At 42.3% G+C, this 23,767-nt stretch overlaps 1 protein-coding gene across 1 annotated transcript in view; it reads left to right on the forward strand.

The window, feature by feature from the left end:
* The first annotated feature begins 203 nt into the window (after positions 1 to 203).
* Positions 204 to 23,767, forward strand: part of EVA1A (eva-1 homolog A, regulator of programmed cell death) — a 158,264-nt gene continuing 134,700 nt past the window's right edge. The window contains exons 1-3 of the mRNA XM_027641176.1: positions 204 to 267; positions 9,111 to 9,325; positions 21,240 to 21,363. Of these exons, the coding sequence (XP_027496977.1) occupies positions 258 to 267; positions 9,111 to 9,325; positions 21,240 to 21,363 (349 nt within the window). The 5' untranslated portion in view covers positions 204 to 257. The remainder of the gene's footprint in view (positions 268 to 9,110; positions 9,326 to 21,239; positions 21,364 to 23,767) is intronic.

Genomic DNA, 23,767 nt, shown 5'->3' on the forward strand with positions numbered 1-23,767 from the left:
ACTTATATATATACACATGTACACACACATGGAATTTTTAGTGGGAAGTGTTAGGAGTTGCAAAATCCATGATCCTGATAGAGGCAGGGCAGCAACAGCCCTGTGTCCCCAGGTGTGGGCAGCTGGGATTCTGAGCTTCTGTTCCTGACAATGTGAGTCTGCCAGGCCACGCAGATCACAGGCAGAAACACTTGGGACTCATGCAAACACAAAAAGCACCAGTGGCCTCATCCTGTTCCCCTCTCCAGCTGAGCAGGATGAAAGCCTGTTAGTAGAAAATATGCACACATACGGTCATTGTGGATCCTTCAACAGTCCATGCAGCAGCTGGCATAGGGGTCTCTCATCCTTAGTCCCCTCACACGTAGACGTGTGTGTGCAGACGGGTCTCTTGGTTGACTCTCTGAGGCCTGGTCTTCCCTGGCCTGAACCTCGCGGCCTCTCCTGTCGACAACTCACATCCTCTCTGGTCTCTCCAGTATTTTACCCAGACTTTTGGCTTCTTTCATATCTGGCTCCCAAAGCTTTTATTCTCCTTGCCAGCTAGTCCATCTTGATAGTCACTGGTGATCACAGGTGGACGGACCTACACACTGCACACCCTCACTTGCTCCGATGGCAGGACACAATCATGGACCCTCTGACCTGTGGTCCAACTCTGGCTGCTGTCACCCCCATACATGCACATGAACATAGAAAATTGGAACAGGCTTTTATCTGAAATAAGGGAGCAGGAATAAGTAGCTGGAGAGAGGGTGGCAAGTTGGCAAAGTCCTGGTGCAGTGCCTTCCGGCCAAATTCTCTGTGCTGTCAAATTTCCTTCAACATCATGGCTGCCTGCAACCATACAGATAGTGAAACAAGAGTTTTTTAAATATTCCGTAAATTCAAAGGAAGTGAAGGGTCAGCCCCTTGAATTACAGGTCATGATACTGGTACATGATTATAAGAAAAACAAAGTAAAGGGAGTACAGGGGAGGGCCAGTAGGACAGTTTGGGGCTGAAGAACATGATGTAGGAGGGGATGGCAGAGAAGAGAAGGCTGAGCAGTATCCAGATGCTTCCTTCTGTATCCTAAAAGTGGGTATAGATACACCAAATCTAGGCTCCTCATGAAGGTGCAGACTAAAAAAGCAGAAGGCAAGAGACATGAGTTGGGACAGGGAAAATTCTGAGCACTTATTTGAAAAAACATTTGAATGAGAAGGATGGTGAAACCCTGGCATGGGTGTTTCAGAGGCTGGAGGGTCACTGTCCTTGGTAGCCCTTGTTTAGGGCTGAACAGAGTCCTGAACAGCTTGATCTCACTTTGATATTGAGCCTACTCTGAGCAGCAGTTTGGGCTAGGTGACCTGCAGGAGGTCCTTCCAGGATAAATATTCCCTGACTCTAGAAAGACAAGCATTAAAAAAAAATTATTTTTTTTTTAAACTGCTCATTTCCCTTTTCAAAATATGGAAGATCAGAAAAAAAATAAACCTCCCTAGCCATAACGGCTTTTAAAATTTGTTTTGAAAACAAGTAAGTTCTCAAGAAACCATGAATTTAAGGGACATTGAAGAAAATCATCTAAGATGATGTTCAAATAGCAAAAAAGATTTTTGTATTGAATTTTTAGACCAATTGTTAAAAGTTATAGACCCCAAATACTTGCAGTTCAAGTTGCTTATTAAATTCTCCAGAGTAATTCCAACAGTTTGTGGAAAGGCTAAAGTGTTTTATTAAATTCTGTAGGAGTTTACAGTTAGGGAATTTAAGGGATTAATTAGCAGTAATCCTCAGTAGTATCTGTGTAATATTCAAGCCTGCAGAGTTGAAAATGACCATAATTCGTTCCTGTCACCCCTAGCCTTCACCAATCTAATTTCCAGTACCTTCTCATCCTTACACAAACCCAGGAGACCTATGAAATACTGCTCAGCATTTACAAAACCTTACCTTGTTTAGCCTTGAAATGCTGGCAGTGAGCTGCAGTTCTAAATTCCCTCTTGTTTCAAAGCCATATTTATGAATTAGCACTGGATGCTATTTGGGGCCATAACTGCAGCACAAAATATCAGATAGCAGGCAAGGAACTGTTCATTTAAAATAAGAATATTTTCCTAAATATGCTAACAACATGTTCAAGTTTATTCGGACCTGTACTGTGTCTGAAAGGTGAAAGGGTTGGGGAGTAGCTGAAGTGAAAGCAAATCTCTCTGTAGAAGGTCTGTAATAGCAAGTTTTAATCTCCTGTATTAGTAACAAAGCAAAACAAACCCTATTTGTGCCTAGTAGTCTGCTCTGTGATTTGAGAGAGCTGCTTTTACTGCTGCAACCACAGGATTATCAGTAATGCCTGGTATGAAATGCATTCATTGAGTTCCCTGCTCTGGCTTCAAGCCTTGCCTGGGGTCACATTTCAGCCCTGTTGGCCCATCCTCGTGGCATGTCACTTAATTCCACTGCCTTAGCACTGTTTCTGTAAGATGTTACAAGTATCAGTGCTCTGCATATAAAGAATAAGCTGAAATTCTCCAATCCATAGCCTACCTGAAAAACAGTGTGGTTTAGGGGTAGTCTGAGCTCCAGAAAGGTGTCCAATTAAGGTCTCACCTGATAAAAAGTTCTGTTTTGCATTGTGTCTCTAAAACATCTACAAGAAAGCTGAGGAAACTAGAAGAAAATAGCAGTAGATACTGAAAAAAACAATATGGATTTGGAAAATAAGAGGATTAAAAATAAAAGAATATGTGTCAACCAGCAACAAGGGAATACTTTATTGACTAGCACAGTTAATTACAGTGACTTCATGTGTTTCAGATAATAGAAAATAGCTTATTTCTAAGTATAATGTCTTTTTTCATGAGGTTGATTTTTCTCTATGATATGTATGCACTTCTGTATTTTTAACCATAAGAGCTCAAAATGGGATACTTTAAGAAGACATTACAATAGCTTGGATATAGCTTGATGCAGATATTAATGAGGCTCTGGCTTTAATTATATGTAGTTGTTCATTAACTATTAGAATCCTTTGAGTTTTCTTGTAATTTATTAGAAGATTTGGATCATATCCAAGCTGTAAAAAGAGTTGGTTTTATTGTGATTGTGATTGTTTCTATTCTTCCAGCATGTTCCCACAGAGATGTTTCCTGGGGAAGATGACATTTTTGTTCTGATGATTGGTGAGCTGGTCTGTTGCTATGTGCCTTGTCAAGCAAAACTAGAACTGTTTATAGTGGAAACAGGAGAAGAGGACTTACTGGTTTTAGACAACCAATGTGTATATATGGATGAGTGTTTGTGTGCTCTACTATTATCATAGACTCTTAGAATCATAGACCTTAAAGGCTATCTCATTTCAACCCCCCTGCCATGAGCAGGGACACTTTCCACTAGACCAGGTTGCTCAGGGTCCGGGATGCTCCAGGGATGTGGCATCTACAACCTCTCTGGGCAACCTGTTCAAGTGCCTCACCACCTTCACAGTAAAGAATTTCTTCCTAAGAGGAGACTCTTTCAGTTTAAAGCCATTCTGCCTTGTCCCATACCCTTGTGAAATGTCACTCTCTAGTCTTCTTGTAAGCCCCCTTTACATACTGGAAGGTATATTATCCTACTTCTGAATGGGGTAGACTCTCTTATACCATCTGTGCTTTTAAAAGTGAACCACTTCATCAGCTGCTTTGGTTTCAAAAAGGTAGGGCTCCATGAAAGTAAGTAAAGGATGATGTTTAGATTTACAGTTTCTGTAAAATGACGATATTCTGTGTGAAGCTGTTATGTTTCTCTACCTTGCCTATGCGTTAAAGTTTAGAACTGACTGCTGGATGAGAACTGAGAAACAGTTTCCTGTAGAGGCAATAGTTCAGATCATTCTTGGGAGCTGACATTGCTGGGAGGGATAAAGTTACCGTCAGCATTAAGCATTGTGTTTGGTGACTAGTGAAGAATAATTGCTGATGACTGATAGGAGGCAAACTCTGCACTTTGGAAAAATAAATTGCAAGTGGTGTTTGAAAGGAACATTTCCTTCTTGTTAGAGGGAAAAATGATCTATCATTTTTGTGATGTGTTTCTTTTGGTTGTTTATTCTGTCTTCAGAATGCAAATCCCTGCTTTGGTAGTGATACCGGTCTTCTGAATCAAGGAGATGTTTAGCTCTTGAGTTCTATACATTGACTTAACTTGGGAGTAAGAAAATCTACCATCAAAGATTCCATGTCCTTGACACAGTCCTTAAAAAAAAAGAGAAGTGCTAAACCCAAAATATTTTGTAATTGCTTTTGTTATCCCAGGTTTTCAAAACATGTAGCATTTGGAAAAGTTTTGGTGAGCTTAATGCATTAGATTTCTTTTACACTTTTACCGTATTTTGAAATTAAATATATGTTTTTAAAGAGAAGCTCAAATTACCTGTTGCTTTAATATTGTCTTCCCTAGACAGGCAGATTAGTGAACAAACAAAAAAAATCCTCATAAAATAATGAGAATTTATGTCACTTCCATTCCAAGATGAACCAAGACAGTACAGAGTACATTTGTCTGTAGAAGTACAGATGGGATCTTAGAATCATAGAATATTTTTCTCAAATAATTCCTTGCCTTCGGGTCCTAGACCTGACACTGGTGATTTCACATTCTAGAATTTATGGATGAAGTAAGGAATAGCAGATGTCTTTGGTCATCTTTAAAAGTAGCCTGCCTTATCTTTGTTTGGAGCAGACACTTGTAAGACTGAAGCTTATATCGCGGATAATGATGCAGAGACATAAACTTGAGTGGGAATGATGACATCATCTGATAACACCTTTATCATCTCAGTTTCTTGACTGCCATATTTTGTCGCCTATAAATAGCTACTGGTGATCTGCTGTATCATTTTACTAACCTAAAATAGGTTCTTGCAGCCATCCAAGAGATTTTTTCATGCTTTCCAGGAAAGAGTCAAAGAGCTTTGTAAGCTCTTCCTTGGGTACTTATGGAGTGCTTCTTACCATGGTATACAAATGCCAATGAAGTCCTCAAGCACCTTCTTTCACTAAGGAGCATCCCAGTAATTCCCTCCCTGGTACTGCATGTAATGGCACAAAAGGTCGCTTGGAGACTTGTTACTGAAAAATCAGCAAGGGTCCTGAAAATAATTTGGATTTTGGTTTAGCGAACTGTGAATCAGTGGGTAATGAAATGCCAACGTATTCAAAAGAACTACCGATGATATAGTACAAATCTGGCACATTTAAAGAGGAAAAAAAAAAGCATTAATTCTCTACAGGCACTTCCTTTTGCTCTTTGAAGAACATCATCTCCTCTCTGACCATGCCCATGCCTGATCTAGTATCTTCTCTCTGACAGTGGTCAGTGCCAGATGTTTCAGACATTGTGCTTTGCTTATTATTAGTCAGTCACCATCAAAGCATTCAATCCCTTCAATATCTTGAGCTTGAGCAAACTAAAGTTATTTCAAGATTGCTGATGGAAGACGAAAGGAAGGAGCTGTTTCAACAAGTGATGTGCACTAATTGCAGGGGTTGAAACCTTCTCTAATCCTGAATTGGCAATATGAAAGGCATGCCCTAGGATGGCTGTTCTGACACAGTAATTGAATATTCAAAGGAGCCAGCAGAGTCTTGACAGCACTTTGGTTGTATTTCTTTGGCTCCCTAATAGGTCAGCCTCAGGGGAAAGTCCTAATGCACTGGAGTAACAGTGTGGAAAGTGGGTTTTAACGTTTTGTGTTATATTCTGAGACTGCAGTTTTCTTTTCCTGATACCCATCTTGTACAGTTGCTTTACTTTTGAGGGAGAAGAGCTGATCTAAGTTCAGGACTAGGTGTGCAGTATCCCACAGAGCATGTATTCTACTGACTGGGAAAGGAGATCCACCCCAGTAGTTAATTTTATCCCAGAGTGTTTCCTTGAACAAGTGAGATAAAGGTACTAAATTAAATAGTGTTCTTTCTTGATCTGATGCAGCCCTGTCACTTACTCTAATTATTCGGGCTGTGTCTCAGCCTTTTCCTTATGAGCAAATGCTGCCCTGAGGACTTGGAATTTAACATGCTGATTTGAGTAAATATTTATTTGGCACAGACCTTGAGGCGCTGCAGGAACAGAACTGATAAATAAGAACTACAGGCTAAAATTTAGAGAAATCAGAGAACCCAGCCTTTGCAGTGGCAGCTTGGATGCTGAAGCTAAATTACTGTGTGTTGGTTATCTTTAAGAACAGTGATTGTAGTTGTTTTAGACATGTTGAAATTTGCTCAGACAAGTGTTCTTTCACAGAACTCGTGAGCTAGGTTTCAGTGTTGGTATGGAAGCAGATCTACTGCCAGTAAAACTCTGGATATAGGTCATACTATTTTGGATACCAAGAGGAAGTTGCTGGATATGGTTTTAGAGACAGAGAAAAAACACCGTGACCGTTTATCTTAGTGGGGAAAATATACCCGACAGGTGTGTCTACAAGGATACTTAGAGTTGATGTGGGAATGATTCTGAGCAAGCCACGTGAATTCTCTCAAACCACATGTGTTTTCCTGTGTGCATTGTCATGTCTTGGAAGGCAGGATGGTGAGTGTGAGGAAGCAGGAATGAATGGTAACTCATACGAAGCTGAATCCTCAGTTTAGCCAAGGTATTGAGAGTCTAGAGAGAGTGTCTTTGGCTACCAGGAAGGCAAGGGTACTGGAACATGTGATAAACAATGAGAAACTGAGGGAGCTGACCTGTTCATCTAGAAGTAAAGAATAAGGAGAGCAGGATCTAATTACTGTTTTATATTAACTTAAGGTATAGACAAAGCGGAACCAGTCTTCTCCCTGAAAGGTACCAAAGAGTACAAAAATGCACCAATGAAAAAAACAGAGAGAACAAATAAAAAAAAAATCATAGCATGGGAAATTCCAATTGCATGGAATGAAAAAATTTTTCACTGTGGAAGTTGTTAAGCATTGGCACAGTTTGCTCAGAGAGGTTGTGGAGGCCCCGCTCTTGGGTATATCCAGAACTGGACAAAGCCTTGGGAAACCTGGACTAAATTGGCCCCGCTTTGAACAGAAGGCTGGACTAGATGACTTGCAGAGGTACCAACCTGAGTTATTCTGTGATTATGGGCCACCAATACTCTCTTATACGGATCTGAATCATGGGTCATCTACCACCACCACCTGTGTCTCCTAGAACGCTTCCATCAACGCTGTCTCCATTCAATCCTAAACATCCACTGGTCAGATTATGTGACCAGTACATCTGTTCTAGAACAAGCAGCAATCACAAGTATTGAGGCCATGTTGCTGAGAACACAGCTGCGCTGGGCAGGGCACGACTCCAGGATGAAGGACCACGGCCTCCCTAAGATCTTGCTCTATGGTGAACTTGCCACCGGCTGCCGCAAGAGAGGAGCCCCAAAGAGAAGATACAAGGACTCCCTGAAACAACATCTCAGCCTCGACCATATTGATTTTCATCACTAGTCTACTCTGGCCTCCAATTGGGAGGTCTGGAGACACACTATCTTCTACACTGCTGATGCTTTTGAGAAAGCACGCAGGATCACCCTTGAGGAGAAAAGACAATGCAGAAAGAATCGTGCCTTGTAGAATATATCACCTAAGGAGTCTTCCTGCTGTGCCTTTTGTAGCCGGATGTGTCTATCTCATAATGGCTTTTTTAGCCACCAACGCGCTTACAACAAACGTGGGTAGAGCCCTTCCCAAATCTTTGTTCACAAAGCCTAGCCATGATGATGGGCCACCAAGAGAACAGTCATAATTAACAAAAAAAAAAAAAAGAAGTCTCAGGTTCCCTTTTAGGTATTTGTCCAGGGATTATTTGCTTCTCTTAATGGTTTTGTCTTTTCTCTCTACTCTGCCTCTTAGGAAACAGTCTACCAGCAAGCATCCCGCAATGCCCTGTCTCTGTCTTCCTCTGCAGGTTTCATTTCCTCTGGATCTTTAGTTAATGTAAAACAGTAATTAGATCCCACTCTTCTTATTCCTTATTTCTCTTAGATGAACAGACTAGCCCTTAGTTTCTCATTATTTATCACATCCTCTGCAGAGGAAGAGAAGGATAGGGACAGGGCATTGTGTAGTGGCTGCTGATAAGCTTGTGTTGATGGGAAGGGAACTTCCAAACCAATTGCAGAGAGAACTGTGGGGTTGAATGGGACTGTGGCTGACACTGACATGGAATACACTGTAGTGTTCCCTCCACAGATCTCTCCAGATCAGCAACGCAGTGGTTTCCCCTCATGCCTGAGTGTGACAAAGTCAGAATTACTTGGGAGTTTCCATGGCAACCTGACAGCAATCAGCCATTGTGACTCAAGTGTAATTTTAACGAGACTTTGTCCCCCACTTTATCCTTGTCAACAACTTTATTACTGTGGATAGCATAATCCTCTAAGAAACAAGGAGAGATTTAGTTCTGCACACTGTTTTCCTTCTAAAAAGATTGAAACTTTGCAAAACTGAAGAGAAAGCAAAGCTTTAGTGTCAAAGGCTTAGAACAGAAGGTGCAGCCAGAAGCATTTCAATGGTATATTGTGAAAGGAGATCAAAGATGTGACTGGTGTGCCAGGATGGAATGTGGCTCTGCATCTGGGCCTTTCTTGCCCATGATCATAATTTTATGGGAAGAGTGAGGTTGGAAGGGATTTCAGTTCTCTAGTTTAATCTCCTGCTCTAGAATGTCAGACCAAGTTGCTCAGGGCTTTATCCAGTAAGACCTGAAAACGCCCAAGAATGTAGATTGCACAGCTTCTCTGGGCAACCTGCTCCACTGCTTGACTGCCCTCTCAGTGAAGGTGCTGCTCCATATATGTGGTCTGAAACTCTCTTCTCGTATTATGCCATTGTAAATAAGTTGTATGATGGGACTAAGAGTTTGAAGTATCCAAATATTGCTTCCGATAAGGATTTGTAACATGGTTGAAGGTCGAATCACCAAGCCTCCCTAATCTCCATGTCACTGTGTCTCTTCTTTGCATGTATGTGAGATGAGTAGTAAAATCCGTGTCCCTCATTGTCTGTTAGTTTTGTGTTTGTTAGGCTGCATTGCTGTAAATCACCTCAGTATTAATTACCTTTCACTAATGATGTTTTTTGTCATGGTTTTTGCAGGTTACATATCACAGGTACTAAAGAACTACACTGACCATGCCTGCGATGGAGAATATGTCTCCCTGAGATGTCCTCACAGAACCACCATCAGCATCCAGTCTTCTTTTTATGGCCGAATTGTACCAAGCCATCAGATGTGTCCTTCTCGCTATCCCCACTCCTATGCAACTTTAATTAAAGAAGATGTTGCCTGTTCAGTTGGCACTTCTCTTCAGGTATTGCATGTTAAAATGCATCTGTTCATTTCGGACTTCATCTTTCCTTGGCCAAGCAGCAGCTCTCTGTGCTGGTGCTGCACTGACCTGTATTAAGCAGGGCTACCCAGCACGGGAGCTCTGACATCTCACACAGCTTAGTGGATAATTCATCTTTGTAGTTTAGACAGGACTGAATTAGATTTTCTGATGAATTTCTTAGTTTTCCTGCATATCTACTCAGTAACAGTTCAGGAATGTGGTTGAAAAAGCATTACACTGCAAGACTACGTTATGTTTTACTGAGTTTAAAGATTATTATTTTTATAGTTTTCCTTTCCAATGATTAGCTTTTTCAACACATTCAGAAACTGCTGTGGCATTCTTTTTGCTTCAGATCCTATTTCAAGAGCCTTTTACTTTGGTAACTTGAAACCCAGAGAGAATCCTTGGCTCTACTTCATGTGACTCATTTGGCTCTTAGGCCACTGTAAGTGATCATACATCACTTAAGCTGGTAACGTCCTCTAGTAGTTAATCAGCTCTGACCATTTGTGTAGGGAATGTTTTCTCCATGTATCCTCCCAAGAGCACGTGTGACGTCAGGAAATCAAAGGATTATTTGGAAGGTGCCAGTGTTACTCAGCTGTCAGTAGGAACAACTAAAATTAGAAACATGAGTTGGCTGATGTTGTTGAAATGAATGGGGTCTGCTCACGGGTGTTGAAGTAAGCACAAGCCTTTCCAAGTGCAGGATTTGGGACTGTGAAAATTTTTGGGCAAAGATCTCAAGCATTCAGTGTGTTTATGGCTATGAATCAATAATAACTCATAATAAAAATTTATAGTAGACTAGATTAATGAACCTACAGGGCTAGTGAATAATTTCTTTTATAATCTGGCTAAAGGCCAGACTTTCCTACATCACTTCTCACTCCTGCATCCAGGGTTCTGAAGAGACATTTACAGCATTTTTTTAAACATTGATGTGAGTGCTTTGACTTCCAAATATCACTGGTAAGTTCTCAGGAATTTGCACAAGGTTGGTGTTTGGCTGTAGTGGAACCCTTAAGGTGACAGATTTGCAGTTACCTTCCTGTCACTTGCACTGCACAGCAAATGACTGAGCTGTAAAGTGGGCGAACATGGTGCTTCATCAGTTTTCCCAGATACAGTATTGAAAGTCCATAATAAACAAACACAAGGTGGTTGTGTTGTTTGGGGTGGGAGAACATGGACTGAAAATTTTGGCAGAGGCTAGCCTTGCCTTCTGTCTTTTATTGATTTACTGAAAAATTTACTTGCAACATTTAGTTTACCAGGGTGATTGATGGGTTTGAGCATCGCCTCAACCCTTGTGGGAGAGCGGCCTACTTAAGGCATCTGGAAGAACTTGAGAACAGGGAAGATATTTCCCTAGGCTTTCCATGCCATGGTTTTATGCGTAGGAGGGATTTAAAAGAAATCCTTACCTGCCTGGCTTGGCTCTTTATATCCTTAGAGCTGTTACCCATTAGCTTTACCTCCAATACTTATGCTGCTTGCAGTTCCCACTCCTTATTTATCTGAGTGAGAATTATGTTCCCTGTAGGTAGCCTTGCAGCAGATCCCTTGTACAGTATATTTGTTACATGACTGAGACTAAACACTGTTATTAACTGATTTTTGGTGATGCAGATGTGCTGAAAAAGTAGCTAATATTCTCTGTTCTGCCACAAATTTCTTGGGGGACCTTGGGTGAGTTCCTGCATCTCTTTGAAGTGCTTTTTGGTGGCCCCAGCTGTGGCTTTGATCCCTCAATATGCTGCGCTTGCACAGGGTAGGGTGAGTCCAAATGCCAGAGACGAATCTCATCTTCTTTCTCAGTTCTAGGGGGGGTGGGGCCTCTCTGGAGGGTAAGCCAGGAACTCCACAAGCTGAATGGCAAACTGCCTGCAGCTTGCTGGTAGGAAATGCATGTGTGTAGGAAAATTGGAAAGCTGTAGACAAGGAAATTGTGTGTATTTTTGTGGTTTTGTAACTCAGATATATGGCTGCTATAGGCAGAATCAATTGTGTGTGTATTCTGTTAGTCAGTAATTGAAAAAGTCAGCCAAACCAAACCTTTCAAAACTAAGTATATAAAATCACTGTGTCTAATCAAACCCATGACAGTATAAATTTGCTGCTTCTCTGGGGAGTGACCTGGAGGGAGTGTAAGCGGCATTTATTTATACTGTTCCCTGCAAACACTAGCTGTAACAGTAAATTCTCGTTTAGAAGCTCTTTCCACTGTAAATGTCCAGTTCAGATATTATTTCAATGTTGAAAGGGAAAAGAAAGAGTTGATTACGCTGAGACAACCACTACTAATCCAGTTTTATGTGATTGGCTGCCAGGATTCCTTACTTTAGTCACTTGTTTTTGTTTGAAATGAAATACAGACCACCTGGGAGAGCCTGTCCAGGACGTTAAGGCAGTGACCCCAAACTACACATTTCTCTTACTCTAACACCGTAATGTCAGATTCAGTGGGAGATTTCCAAATGCACAAAGAATTTGGACATTGACAGAATCATCACAGACCCATAGAATGGTTTTGGTTGGAAGGGACCTTAAAGATCACCTTGTTTCAACCCCCCTGTCATAAGCAGAGACATCTTCCACTAGACCAGATTGCTCAAAGCCCCATCCAACCTGGACTTGAACACTCCCAGGGATGGGGCATCCACAGCTTCTCTGGGAAACCTGTGCCAATGCCTCACTGCCCCTGAGTAATGAATTCATTCCTAATATCTAATCTAAACCTGCCCTCTTTCAATTTAAAGCCCTTCCCCCTTGTCCTATCTTTACATGACCTTGTAGTCCCTCTCCAGCTCTGTTGTAGTCCTTTTAAGTAGTGAAAGGGGCTCTAAGGTCTCCATGGAGCCTTCTCTCCGTACAGCTGATCAGCCCCAACTCTCTCAGCCTGTCTTCACAGCAGAGGTTCTCCAGCCCTCTGAGCATCTTCATGGCCTCCTCTGGACTTGCTCCAACAGGCCCATGACACTTCTGTGCTAAAGGCTCCATTGCTGGATGCAGCACTCCAGGTGGCGTCTCACGAGAGTAGAGAGGGAGAATGACCTCCCTTGATTAGGATTTCAGACCGGGATTTCACCTTTTATGTGGTTGGTCTCTTATTAATTTTTGGATCAAGTCACATGAATATGGAGGGATCAGAACAACAAAGTAATGTTGTGTTGAAAGCCAGACATTATTTGCTTTTCAAATGCTTCTCCCCCTGCTCCACTCAGTTTAACAGGGGAGCCCAGAGTTAGCACCAGGAGCATGAAGTAAGTGACCGGAAGGAAAGAGTGTATTGTGCTGTATTCGTGAAGCACTTTTGAGATATTTTGAAGATGGAAGTATAGAAAATTCTCATTCATCCTTTAACAACAGAAGCTAATTTGGGGCACTAGTGCTGATAATTAACAGTGTGGTCTGGTATTGGCTCTTCTGTACTTTCCTTGGGGAGCCCTGCAGAGGATATTCCTGACTGTGAAGTAATAGAATGAAATGTCCTTGTCCCAGCCAGGAAAGCTGGACTGGGGACAGGGAAGAGGAATATCTGGAGCTTTGGCGTCTCTGGTAAAAGGAACTCATGCAATGCAAACTGTCCTGCCTTGGCTGTGTTAACAGGTTCTGTGTATGTGTTTGGTGTCTGTGATGACCTGTAATACTCACAAACCTTTACTCCTTTGGAACATTTGTGCAGGTGCTGTTGGCCTGATTATGCAAACTAAAAATTTTGAGAGACTGAAGATTTTTGGAAGGTCTGTGCATTGTGCTTTCACCATTGAATTTTTCTCATGTCACCCAGATAGGGTTGGTCAAATCCAGCTTTAATCCACCCAATGTCTGATTTTTTAGTGTGAGAATATGGAGAAAAGCTAAATTACATTGCTGCAAAGCAGAGGGTGACACAGGAACATGTGGAGACACCTTTTACTCTGAGGAGATCTGTTGGGAATCATCCTCATCTGCTTTAGCCTCTCCCTTAAGCCATGATTCTCTCACTTGTCACTCTACTGCACACATTTACACTTCCCCATTGTATGGACATTCCTGAGATCTTCCCCCCTTGGGAAATAATGAATCTGATTAACAGACCCCGCAGCAGTGTATGTTTATTTGGATGAACACATAAATGTTGGCACAGAGGACTAAGGAGAAATAGAAGTGTTAAGTTTTCTGCATTGCTTGGTGGTAAGTGTCTTGTGATAAGTGAATCCATCCAGTTAGAAGCCTAATCACTCCCAAGCAAGCTCACAGTACCTGACTGTGCCTGCAAAAATACATAGAGCCACATTGATATTGGAAGGAAGACGATCAGCTGAAGATGAAGAAGTTTGGAGTTGCTTGCTTATAAAGCTTTCTGCAGCTGCTCATGTATAGACTCATAGAATGGTTTTGGTTGGAAAAGACCTTAAAGACCACCTTGTTTCAGCGCCCCTGCCATGGGCAGAGACACTTTCCACTAGACCAGGTTGCTTAGAGCCCCATCCAACCTGGTCTTGAACTACTCCCAGGAATGGGGCATCCACAGCTTCTCTGGGCAACCTATGGCCAGCGCCTCACCACCCTCACAGTAAAGAATTTCTTTCTAATATCTAATCTAAACTTGCCCCTTTTCAGCTTTAGATCATTTCCCCTTGAAAAACATCCCTTTCCAGCCCTCTTGTAAGCCCTTTTGATGCACTGGAAGGCTGAATTCTGGATCAGTATTCCTGATGCCACTTGTTTTCAGCAATAAACCACTCAAGGTCTGTATGGAAGAATGTCTAATGGTTTGCCTAAAATTGTTGCTTATTACTAGATTACCTGCAATATTCTTATTCTGGTAAATTGACAGAAAATAAAACCACAGCTTATTTGGAAGGAAAACAGAAAGCTCTGGAGAGGCACTTAATCTGTTTTGTGTTTCTGCTCCCCAGAAATTTGTCAAAGATGTTGTAGGCGAACTTCTCTTCATACACACGGGTACTGAAAATTGCACTTCCAAGGGCGATGTTTTACTGAGTGACTTGTTTCCCCAAGAAGGGCTGTGCTTGGAAAGTGCTCTGGAGCCGAGTCCTGCCTCTCTTCTTCTCCCAAATTAGTAATTTGGGGAGGGAGTGTGGACATGGCCTGTGCCCTGGGTCTCTTTCAACACTCTCCAGGACAACCAGTCCTTGGTGACAAGAATCACTAGTGCTGCTGATGTGGTATTTCCTTTTGTCCTTTAGGCGAGATACAGGGCATCTTTGCTGCCACCATCTCCTGCTGTCACTCCAGCGGCCCTACAAAAGGGAGCAGATTCCTTGCATGCTATCCACAGGATTCCCTGAGCCTTTTTTCCTCCTTTTTCGTTTTCACCTACCAGGAAGGTTTCTGTGACAGACAGCGAAGGGGAGCTGACCTATTCACTGATGGAAAGATGAGATAAACTTTCCAGGAGCTGCTTGACTCTCAAAGCATGTACCAGCTGTTGATTACAGAAAGAGAGGGCTGGAAGATGTGTTTGGATTTTACTGTTTCCAAAGAGGTTTATATTTTCTCCAATTATTATGGATTAAGAGTAAAATACAAAGTAGAAGGAAACAACCCAAACTTATCTAGCTTTCTTGGCAGGCAAAGGACAATGGCTGCCAATGTGCCCAGTCACAGGATATTGCATGGTCCCACTGATGTCACAGCCATAAGTGGCCTCAATAGAAATAAGAAAGTACCCTTTCTCATGGTTCTGAATGTATGTAAAATAACGATGGTCAGGGGAAAAGAGGGAGGAGATTGATAGAAAGGAATAATAATGGTCATCAGTACCACTAGGAGAAGAACCCACTGTTTGTCATTTGGCATATTAGATCTCCACAGCTTAAAGACTGTTTGAACAAAGAAAATTTCAATCTCAGAAATGTCAGTGAATCAAAGAGCAGTTTGGGCAACTCTTTGTCAGACTGTAATAATTACTTTGCAGGAGGATGGTGAACAGTGACCTCGGGGTCCAGAAGAGGTTACTGCAGTGCTGAAGTTGCTCTTAAAAATCACAGAACCAGTGCAGCTTCTTTCATGAATCTTGCTCGGGCTGAAAAAGAACTCTCTGGCAAGCAGCTCCCCCAGCTAATTATTTGTAAGTAGAACTGTTGGATGCAGAGGTCATAGATAATCTCTAAATTGTCCTGTCTTTGAAATCTTTGGCTTGACTGAAATAGTTCGTCAGAGCAGTGTGATTATGTCCTGCAGAAGGAGAGGCATTGGAGGCAGAGGTGACCAGTGTAGCCTGTCTCCCTGATGAGGCAGGACTGCTTCCTGGGGTGTAAGCCTCCTAATGCTTTGTTTACTCTAAATTTAAACTTTCCAAGTCGTGGGGCTTCCATCATTGCCACTAAGACCCTGCTTGACAGTGTAATGGTTTGCTCTCAATGATTTTTTTCCACTTTGTGTTTTAAGCTTTCCCTTTATTTAATCCCATGACTTTTGGTTATGCATCCTTTTATATTTCTTCAGTTTAGACCTCCTCTCCCTTTGAAGTTGACCCTGCATAGAGATTAAGTTTCCTACTGTTAGGAAATGTAGGTAATGTTAATTAGGTAATATTTGTAATGCAGCTTGTATCAGGTCCTTCTGTTTCATGCACAGGTTTTTGCTCTTTGTCTGTCTCTGGGCTCTTTCAAAGGCCCTTCCAGAGGAGCTCTGGTGAACCTGCTGTTATGTATTAACATCCTAGCCCACAGCTGCCTGTCCTATTGCCCTGCTGGTGCTTACTACTCCCATAGCAGACGCTGGTGAGAGGGAATGGGTGCCCAGTTTTCAGCTCTTTATTTCACAGTCTGGTGTGTTAAATGTGAGTCACCAAATATGTGAGCATAGTTTCCTCCTGCTGACACTGCTGAGAGCATTGCAAGGTCCATGGGAGAGTGATAAGAGATAGTAGAGTACTAAAACGTGCCACAGGTCAACAATCAGGATTCAGGGCCTTTGATCTGTTCTTCAAGTGATGCACAGATGGAATGCAGGTAGTTTGGGCAAAGTTGAACTACTTTCTAGTGGAGCAGGCTGGGAAGATTGCCTGATGAAGCCCTAGGCAGATAACCTGTACCTCATCAACATGGGTTTCACTTCCTCATGTGGTCTGTCCTTCCTTGTTGCTGATTCTTGGAAAATCTTGTTCCATGGACTTCAATAATTTGTGTGAATGAATAAAGATGAATATTCAATCTTCAGATAATTTTAAACAGGACCTGTAAGTAAGTCTGCAAGTTGAAAGCACTAAGCTTATAGTGTGTTTTAAAGTATTATCAATGTTCAGGGGTATATAAAAGAGTACAAAAACTCAAATGAAAGGTGAAGCCATTGTGCTGTAAGAGAGAATTCATGCTGCCTTGATTGTTGTATTTATTTCCCATTGCAAAACCCATGGAGGTGCACCAGTATGTATTGGTGCAACTCCACCATAATGGCCATGACTGGATTGAATTTGACCAAAAAATGCTCAAAATTACTGATATCTTCTTGCATAAAGTTCTTAGTACAAATCTCTGCCCATCTTCATTTGATTGCACACAGCTCTGATCCATTCATGCAGTTTGTTCTCTGAGTTACTCTCAGCTAGACACAACTTGGGCAATTATTTAGTAGGGTTCCTCTGTGTAATTTCATGCATGACTGACATGCCCTGCAGTCATCCTTACGCTCCTTTGATGATGGAGGCTGTACAGAGAGCAGCCTTGTGGCAAAATCCTAGTTCCCATTGAGTTTCACTATTGGCTTCTGTGGGCCCAAAGTTTCACCCTAAGTGTATTAAATCTATGAACTGCTATGAGGGACCAAGAACTGAGATAAGTTTAATTGCCTTGGGTGTTAAGCTCAGTTGTGGTTTATTTTAAGCATGCAGGGGAAGTGCTTCTTGAAGAGTGATTTGAAGAGACAGACTAAAAATGAGCATACCCCTGGGAATGGCTGAGGACCCATCCAGTTCCAGATTTAAATGGTTGTTATCTAATGAGCACAAGCAATTACATGGCTAATGACCTCAACAAAATGAGCACAAGAAATGTGTTTCATCTGCAGTGGCCACTAGGAAGACATGGTTTTGAGCTTGAGGCTGCCCTTGCTTTAAGACCTGGGTCACTGCAGTGAGATTAATCCAGGGCATAAATCACAGGGGTTAGATTAGTGTTTGTTTTACTTGAATTCACATTTCTTGTTCTCTTATCTCCTCTAAATCTTGCAGCTTCTTAGCTCAGTCATGAACCAGGGAATGGAATGGGTTTAAACAGCTACAGCTTCCCTCCTGAGCATTGGCTGTCAGCCCTCAGGCCTGATTTACCACTGGAACGCAATTATAAATTGGCACAATGCAATTAATGTGTCTTCCCTCCCCTTTCATGCCAGACAGGAATTCCTCCTTCACCTTCTCTAGTTGGAGTGATTTTTTGTAATATAATCTAAACCAATGTGAATTTATTTGGCATTAGTCATGGGTCTGCCAGATTTGGTGACATAAGGAGCTGATGGTACATCCCAGTTAGAGAGGGTTTTGTGTGTCTACTGCTATTCCTGTGCAAGTTCATGTTGCTTGTGGGCCTCTTTTTGTTTGATTTTCTGGTTTTGTTTTCCTACCTTTACAGCTGACAGTGATAGCCAGAACAACAAGTGAACGTAGAATGAATTCCCTACATTTTTCCAGCCATTAAGCAAAAACCATGTAAGCCCAAGATATCCCCTCACTACCAAGTGAACTCACAGCCTTCCTGGTGTCAGTCTAGCTGATCATCTGCAGATACTTCAGAAAGAACATCTGACATCTGCCAGAGCTCTGACACTGTCTAGAAGTATGATTTCTGAGAATAAGACCAGAAAGCCAAGGTCTTGGCTTGTAAGGAATCCTGTATACACCAGAGCCACTGGACCTGCAGGAAACCCTACTTGAGGGAGATCATCTGGTCAGGCATGTTCTGCATAGCTGTTGTGTTTCAGAGCATTTAAGAAGGTGCTGGTATATAGCACATACTGATGAAAGCAGTGGGGAAGAACATTTCTGTGTATGGAAGGACAGGTGAAAATTACATGTGCAAGTTTATAAGTTAACATTAGGGTCGGTGTAACAACTTTGTACTTTAACATCCATTGCTAATTTTCTTTGCATTCTTCCTCATGTATTTTACTGAGGATTGCACACATTTTTGATTTTACTCTTTATGGATACATTTCATTATGCCCAAGACTTATACAGTTTGTAGGAAATTAGAAATCTTAATGATTTTTTAATATTTTCAGGGAAATTGTTGCTCTTTAGGGGAGGCATAATAGAATTATGTGAATGAAAAGGAAATATTGGTTTCTTTACCCCCGTGAAACTTCTTGGAGTCATGGCAATTATCAAATTAAGTTGAAACTGTAGCTAAACATTAAAGCAAATTAGTAAAAGGCATATTCAGCCCCAAGAGCACTTCACTTTTTTCTGTGGTCTCACAATGGCTTAGATGACTTTTGCTCATTAATTTAATTACAAACTTCTTCCTAGGGCTTTTTGTTACTTTGCATGCCACAGGAAGTAAACTCAGGAGGTTTTGCTTATGTGGAATACATGGAGTAAGCAAGAGCTTCCAAAAGTTAGAGCAGAGCCAAGATGAAGTGGCAATACCTGTAAACTGCCCATGTTCATTTACTCTGAGGCAGGTGAGTTGTTGCCTTCACTCCTGGTGATGAGCCTAAGAACAGGTGAACAAGTGCTGCTCAGGTATCTCAGCTGAGGTTTTCAAAGAGGTTTTCTTGCTGGCCTAACTCAGTCTTTGCTGAAACTCAGGATTGTTTTCCCAGCGATTTCAATAGCACCTATTACACAGTGCTGAAGGCTCTCAAAAAGCCCATTCATCTGCCATGAAGATGGACTAAAAACCCGAGTCTGCTGCCTTTGAGAGGGACAGCTTTCCTTGTGGGAAAGTAAATACTTGGGGTGCTGCCTCTTTCCCTCTGTTCCGTATTCTTAGTTCTAGTTGGGTGTAAACACAGCCGTGGCTCTCCAGTACCAGAAAACCCCTTCAGGTCCACAATGATTTGAGAGGATTTTTCTCCATATGTGTAGCACTCCAGAGTTGTTTCAGTTGTTCTTTGCCTTTTGAGACGAAAAGAGGTATCTGTGCTGGATCCTTGCTTAAATTCCTTTGCAACTCATTGGATTTTGCATTAAATTAAATTTCACATGCTGAGTGAGCAGCCAACCCTTATGAGCCTGGAGGAAAGAATATGCTGTTTCTATGCATTTTAACGTGACGGTCAAGCTGGGGCTAATGCTGCCAGGCACCTCCTTCAGTGTTCACCTTTCAGCCTTTCCGTCCTAAAGCCTCTATTTTTAAATGAGATGCCTGCATTTTATTACTGCTGTAAGTGGAAAACAACAGCATATGTTCTCTGCCCTCTAGAAAAGGCTTGGATTGTTTTGGTTTGAACTTTAAAATAAAGGTCATTCTTGAAGCAGGCACGAATTCTTCCATGTGTCAGCCTGAAAGGTGAAAGCTTTAGGAAGTTATGAGCAACCGCAAATGAGGCAGTTTCAAATTGCACTTGAAACTGGAACAGCTGTTGTTCAGAGCGTGACGTTCAGAGTTATAATGCTAAAGATTCTATATATTCAGGGAGAAGTCAAAAATAGCACTCAGTAGCCACTGAAGCGGAGAGAAAATTGATTTGCATGGCACATGATAGAGCAGGAACAGCCTTTATGTTAATGGCACAGGGAGGAGATTGTGGGAAAGCCCAAATATCAAGGTGGGTGTAAGAAAAGTGAACAGGGAGAAGACAAAAGAGACCAGGGGAGTCTAGGGGAATTTCTGAAGAAGGATTTTCCAGTGCCTCCTTGCAAGTGAAAATTAATTGTTTTGGGACTGGAATTCACAGCTCTGTATTGCAGGGACTTAACAAGGCTGGTGGATTACCTCGCTCTGTGGTCTGAAAATGCTCTGACAGGTTCATATGTGTCAGGCAAACATTATGGTAATTTTAGCACTTCAGGGGCTCTGCAGGAGTACATAAATACCACCTAAGCCATCCAGCTGAATTTAAAACTTAATTACTACCCCACTTAATAATATTCTCTCCCACCACCACTGCTTTGGAGGATCATAGGGTTAAAAGAAATCATTAATCTTCCTTAATGAAGCTATTTTCTAGCAGGAGACAGAATGTCTTGCCCCTGTGGATTCTGAGATGGAGTTTTTGTGAGTGTTATGAATGGGGAAGTGGGGAGAGAGCACTAGAGGAAAAGCAGTGCAGAAAAGGGGATAGGATCCAAAATGTCAGTGGTGGGAGGACCCTCTGACTAGCAGGTCCTTGATGAGTTTATCTAAAAGGAACATGATGGTCATGAAGGAAGAGGAGTGAACCCTATTAAAAACTGACTAAGTTGGCTGTACAATAATGTTCCCACCACAACTACTAATTATTGGAATACCATCAGTTTATATATATATTTATATCAGCTTTTATGTAACTGAAACAAGAGCTCTCTTGAAACTGTGCATTTCCAGAGAAATCTAAAGCAGAATGGTGGTAGCAAACTTTGGGTCTCTGCTTTTAACTGTCAAAGTGGATCCATGTCCTCAAAGCTGCTTTTCTTGGGATTGTATTGTCTTATACATGATTAAATTGCATGCAAATGTTTCAAAATCTCTGTGACCGTCCAAGTTCACATCCCTCCTTTTGCATCCATTCAGGGGAAACTAAAACCTGCTCCTTTGAACAGGTTTAGTCTTCTCCTAGTCCATGGCTCCTGTGGCACACACTCCCTTGAGCACCATCATCTGCTTCGTGCCAGGGCTGGGTGAGGAGGCTGGGATGGCTTTGTCCTTCTCCAGCTTGTCTTTGTTTGACCATCCCTTTGATGGAGATACTGAAGTGCTTTTGTTTCTCTGTTTCTTGTGTGTGTCCCTGGCTGCAGAAGATGCTGGATGAGTGCCAGGACAGGCGGAGCTGCCAGTTCCTCGTCAATAGCCGGCTCTTCGGGACAGATCCGTGCCCTGGAACTGGCAAGTACCTCATTGTGTGGTACAAGTGCAGGCCAAGTAAGTATCTCCCTATTGAATCTGTCTGCTCTGTCGAGACCAAAGCATTTTCATACTTAGTACTCACCAGAGAGGCCTTCTAGGAGTTTTCATTCCATTCCACCTTTATTTTCCGTATAACATAACCCCCCAGTGTGGAGCATTTCCCCTTTCCCCCTCACTTCCTGCCTTGCTGGGATGCTGCCGCTCCGTGTCCTTCCTCCTTGCCAGCAGCCTGAGTTGCAGATTGTTTTTGCAGGTGCCAGCGAAGGCCTTTGCCAACGCTGAGCTCATGCTGTCAGCAGCGGGTGGGCTGCTCCCACTTCTCACTTCCATCTGCAGCCAGTGGGGTAGTGGGGCTTGTCCCCTCTTTGCTGGTCCCTCCTTGCATGGGTGAAGGCTTCCTTCAGGCCTGGGAGCCTAAGGCAGGCACTGGCGATGGCGGTGTGACAGGAAGCTCACCTGCCCATGCCACGCCATAATCCAGCTTTTAAGTGCTCCCAGACCAGGTTGGGAAATGTTAACCTATGTCTTGCATGATTTTATTAGCTGTGTTTAAATTAAATGGGGCTGGCACCTGGATACTGGGAGTGCAGTCATGACTACTGGGAGTGAGTCATGTGCAGCTTTGGCTCAGGACAGCCAACACCCTCTTGGCCAGCTCCTGGCCCCAGCAGGGAAGTTAGCACAGCCTAGACACCATGCTCCACCAGTGCTTTGGAAGCAGACACAATAGTTTAGAGATGGATCAGGTTTGATGGAGGACAAACTGTGCCATTTGATGTCAGCTGGAAAATGGGATCCGTTTCTATTTGAGCACAAGTCTTATGAGGAGCATCTGAGGGAGCTGGAGGTGTTTAGCCTGGAGAAGAGGAAGCTAGGGGGGAACCTTACCACCTCCACAACTACCTGAAAGGAGGTTGTAGTGAGGTGGAGCTCAATCTCTTCTTCCAAGTAACAAGCAACAGGAAAAGAAGAAATGGCCTCGAGTTGTGTGAGGGGAGGTTTAACTTGCATATGAGGAAAAATTTCTTCACTGAATGGTGGTCAACCATTGGAACAGGATACCCTGTTCTGCCCTTCCTAGGGAAGTGGTGGAATCACTGTGATTGAGCATGTTCAAACAATGTGTAGATTTGACGCTTAGAGATATGGTTTAGTGGTGGACTTGGCAGTACTGGGTTAATGGCTGGACCTTTCCAACCTTTATGATTCTGTGATTCTATGAACTAAAGTCTGGGCAAGGCATTTCAGACCAGCCTAATTGCAAGCTTTTTAGATGTCATAACTAACATGGTTCCAGCACCACATCAGCAAAATTTCTGGGGAAGAAACAAGAAAGAAAAGTTTGCACAGGGAAGAAAACCAGATCTGACTTCAGAAAAGGTTTGAAACAAAAGGAAAAACACTCAGACTCTGACAGCACAGAATAAGACTTTATACCCCAGCAGGCAGAGACCTGTGCTAATGCAGTGAAAGGATCTGGCAAGATCTGTGAGGAATTCAAATCAAAAGTAGGTAATGAAGCACCTGCATTTGTTGTGGGATTTTTTTGTGAGTGATTGTAATATCCCTTGTTGGGTGAGAAATGCTCCTCTACGAGACGGGCAATTAACAGGGTGTTCTGGCAAGTCCTCCTGAACCTGCAGGTTTTGCATCAAAGCTCTCTTGAAAAATCTGTGCTGAACTTATGAAGGTATTTCAGGACCCATCTGTGCATAAATATTTATGGCTTGGAATTCTTTGCTAATTACATACATACTAGAAAAGAAGCAGTTTGTATGTGTGTGGGGTAGGTAATTTTCCTGAAAGAGAGCAGGAGAAGCTGCTTAAAAATATTTCCCCAAGACATTTTTCAGGCAGCTCCAAGTTTGCAGGGTGAAACAGGGGAACCTGACAAAAATTATTTTCTCTTAGTGACAGGGCAAACTTTTAATCAGAACCCACTGGATTAATAACAATGTTTGAAATAAGTGAGGATTTGCTTTGCACAAAGATACCAGGACATGGTCTGCCTTTCCTTGATGATTCAAAATGTTAATTTTGAGTCTCACAAACAGAATCTAGTTCTTTTGTGAGTTCTCCCTACCTTTCGGTAGGGAGAAGGTTAATGAGGGGACCGAGGAATAATGGATCCATAGAGTGCAAAATACAGCATCATGAGAAATTTTGATGGGCTTTTTGGGTTATTGACTATTTTAGTATTGATTATGAGATTTAAATGAATATATGCTTAAGAGTTGATCCCCAAAACTGTGGTCCTATGAAGTGCTGACCTGCTCCATAAAGTCTGAGCACACACAATTGTAACCAAAGAGCACCAGAGAGTCCTTGTTGAGAACTCACTACCTGGCACAGGTTTTGATCCATAAGTTTGTCAAAAGACAAATGCAGCTCTTAGAGTTCTGTTTCTGAATTTGTCTTT

This window comes from Corapipo altera, unplaced genomic scaffold (genome assembly GCF_003945725.1).
Source record: "Corapipo altera isolate COAL_440 unplaced genomic scaffold, ASM394572v1 46, whole genome shotgun sequence".
NCBI classification, from domain to species: domain Eukaryota; kingdom Metazoa; phylum Chordata; class Aves; order Passeriformes; family Pipridae; genus Corapipo; species Corapipo altera.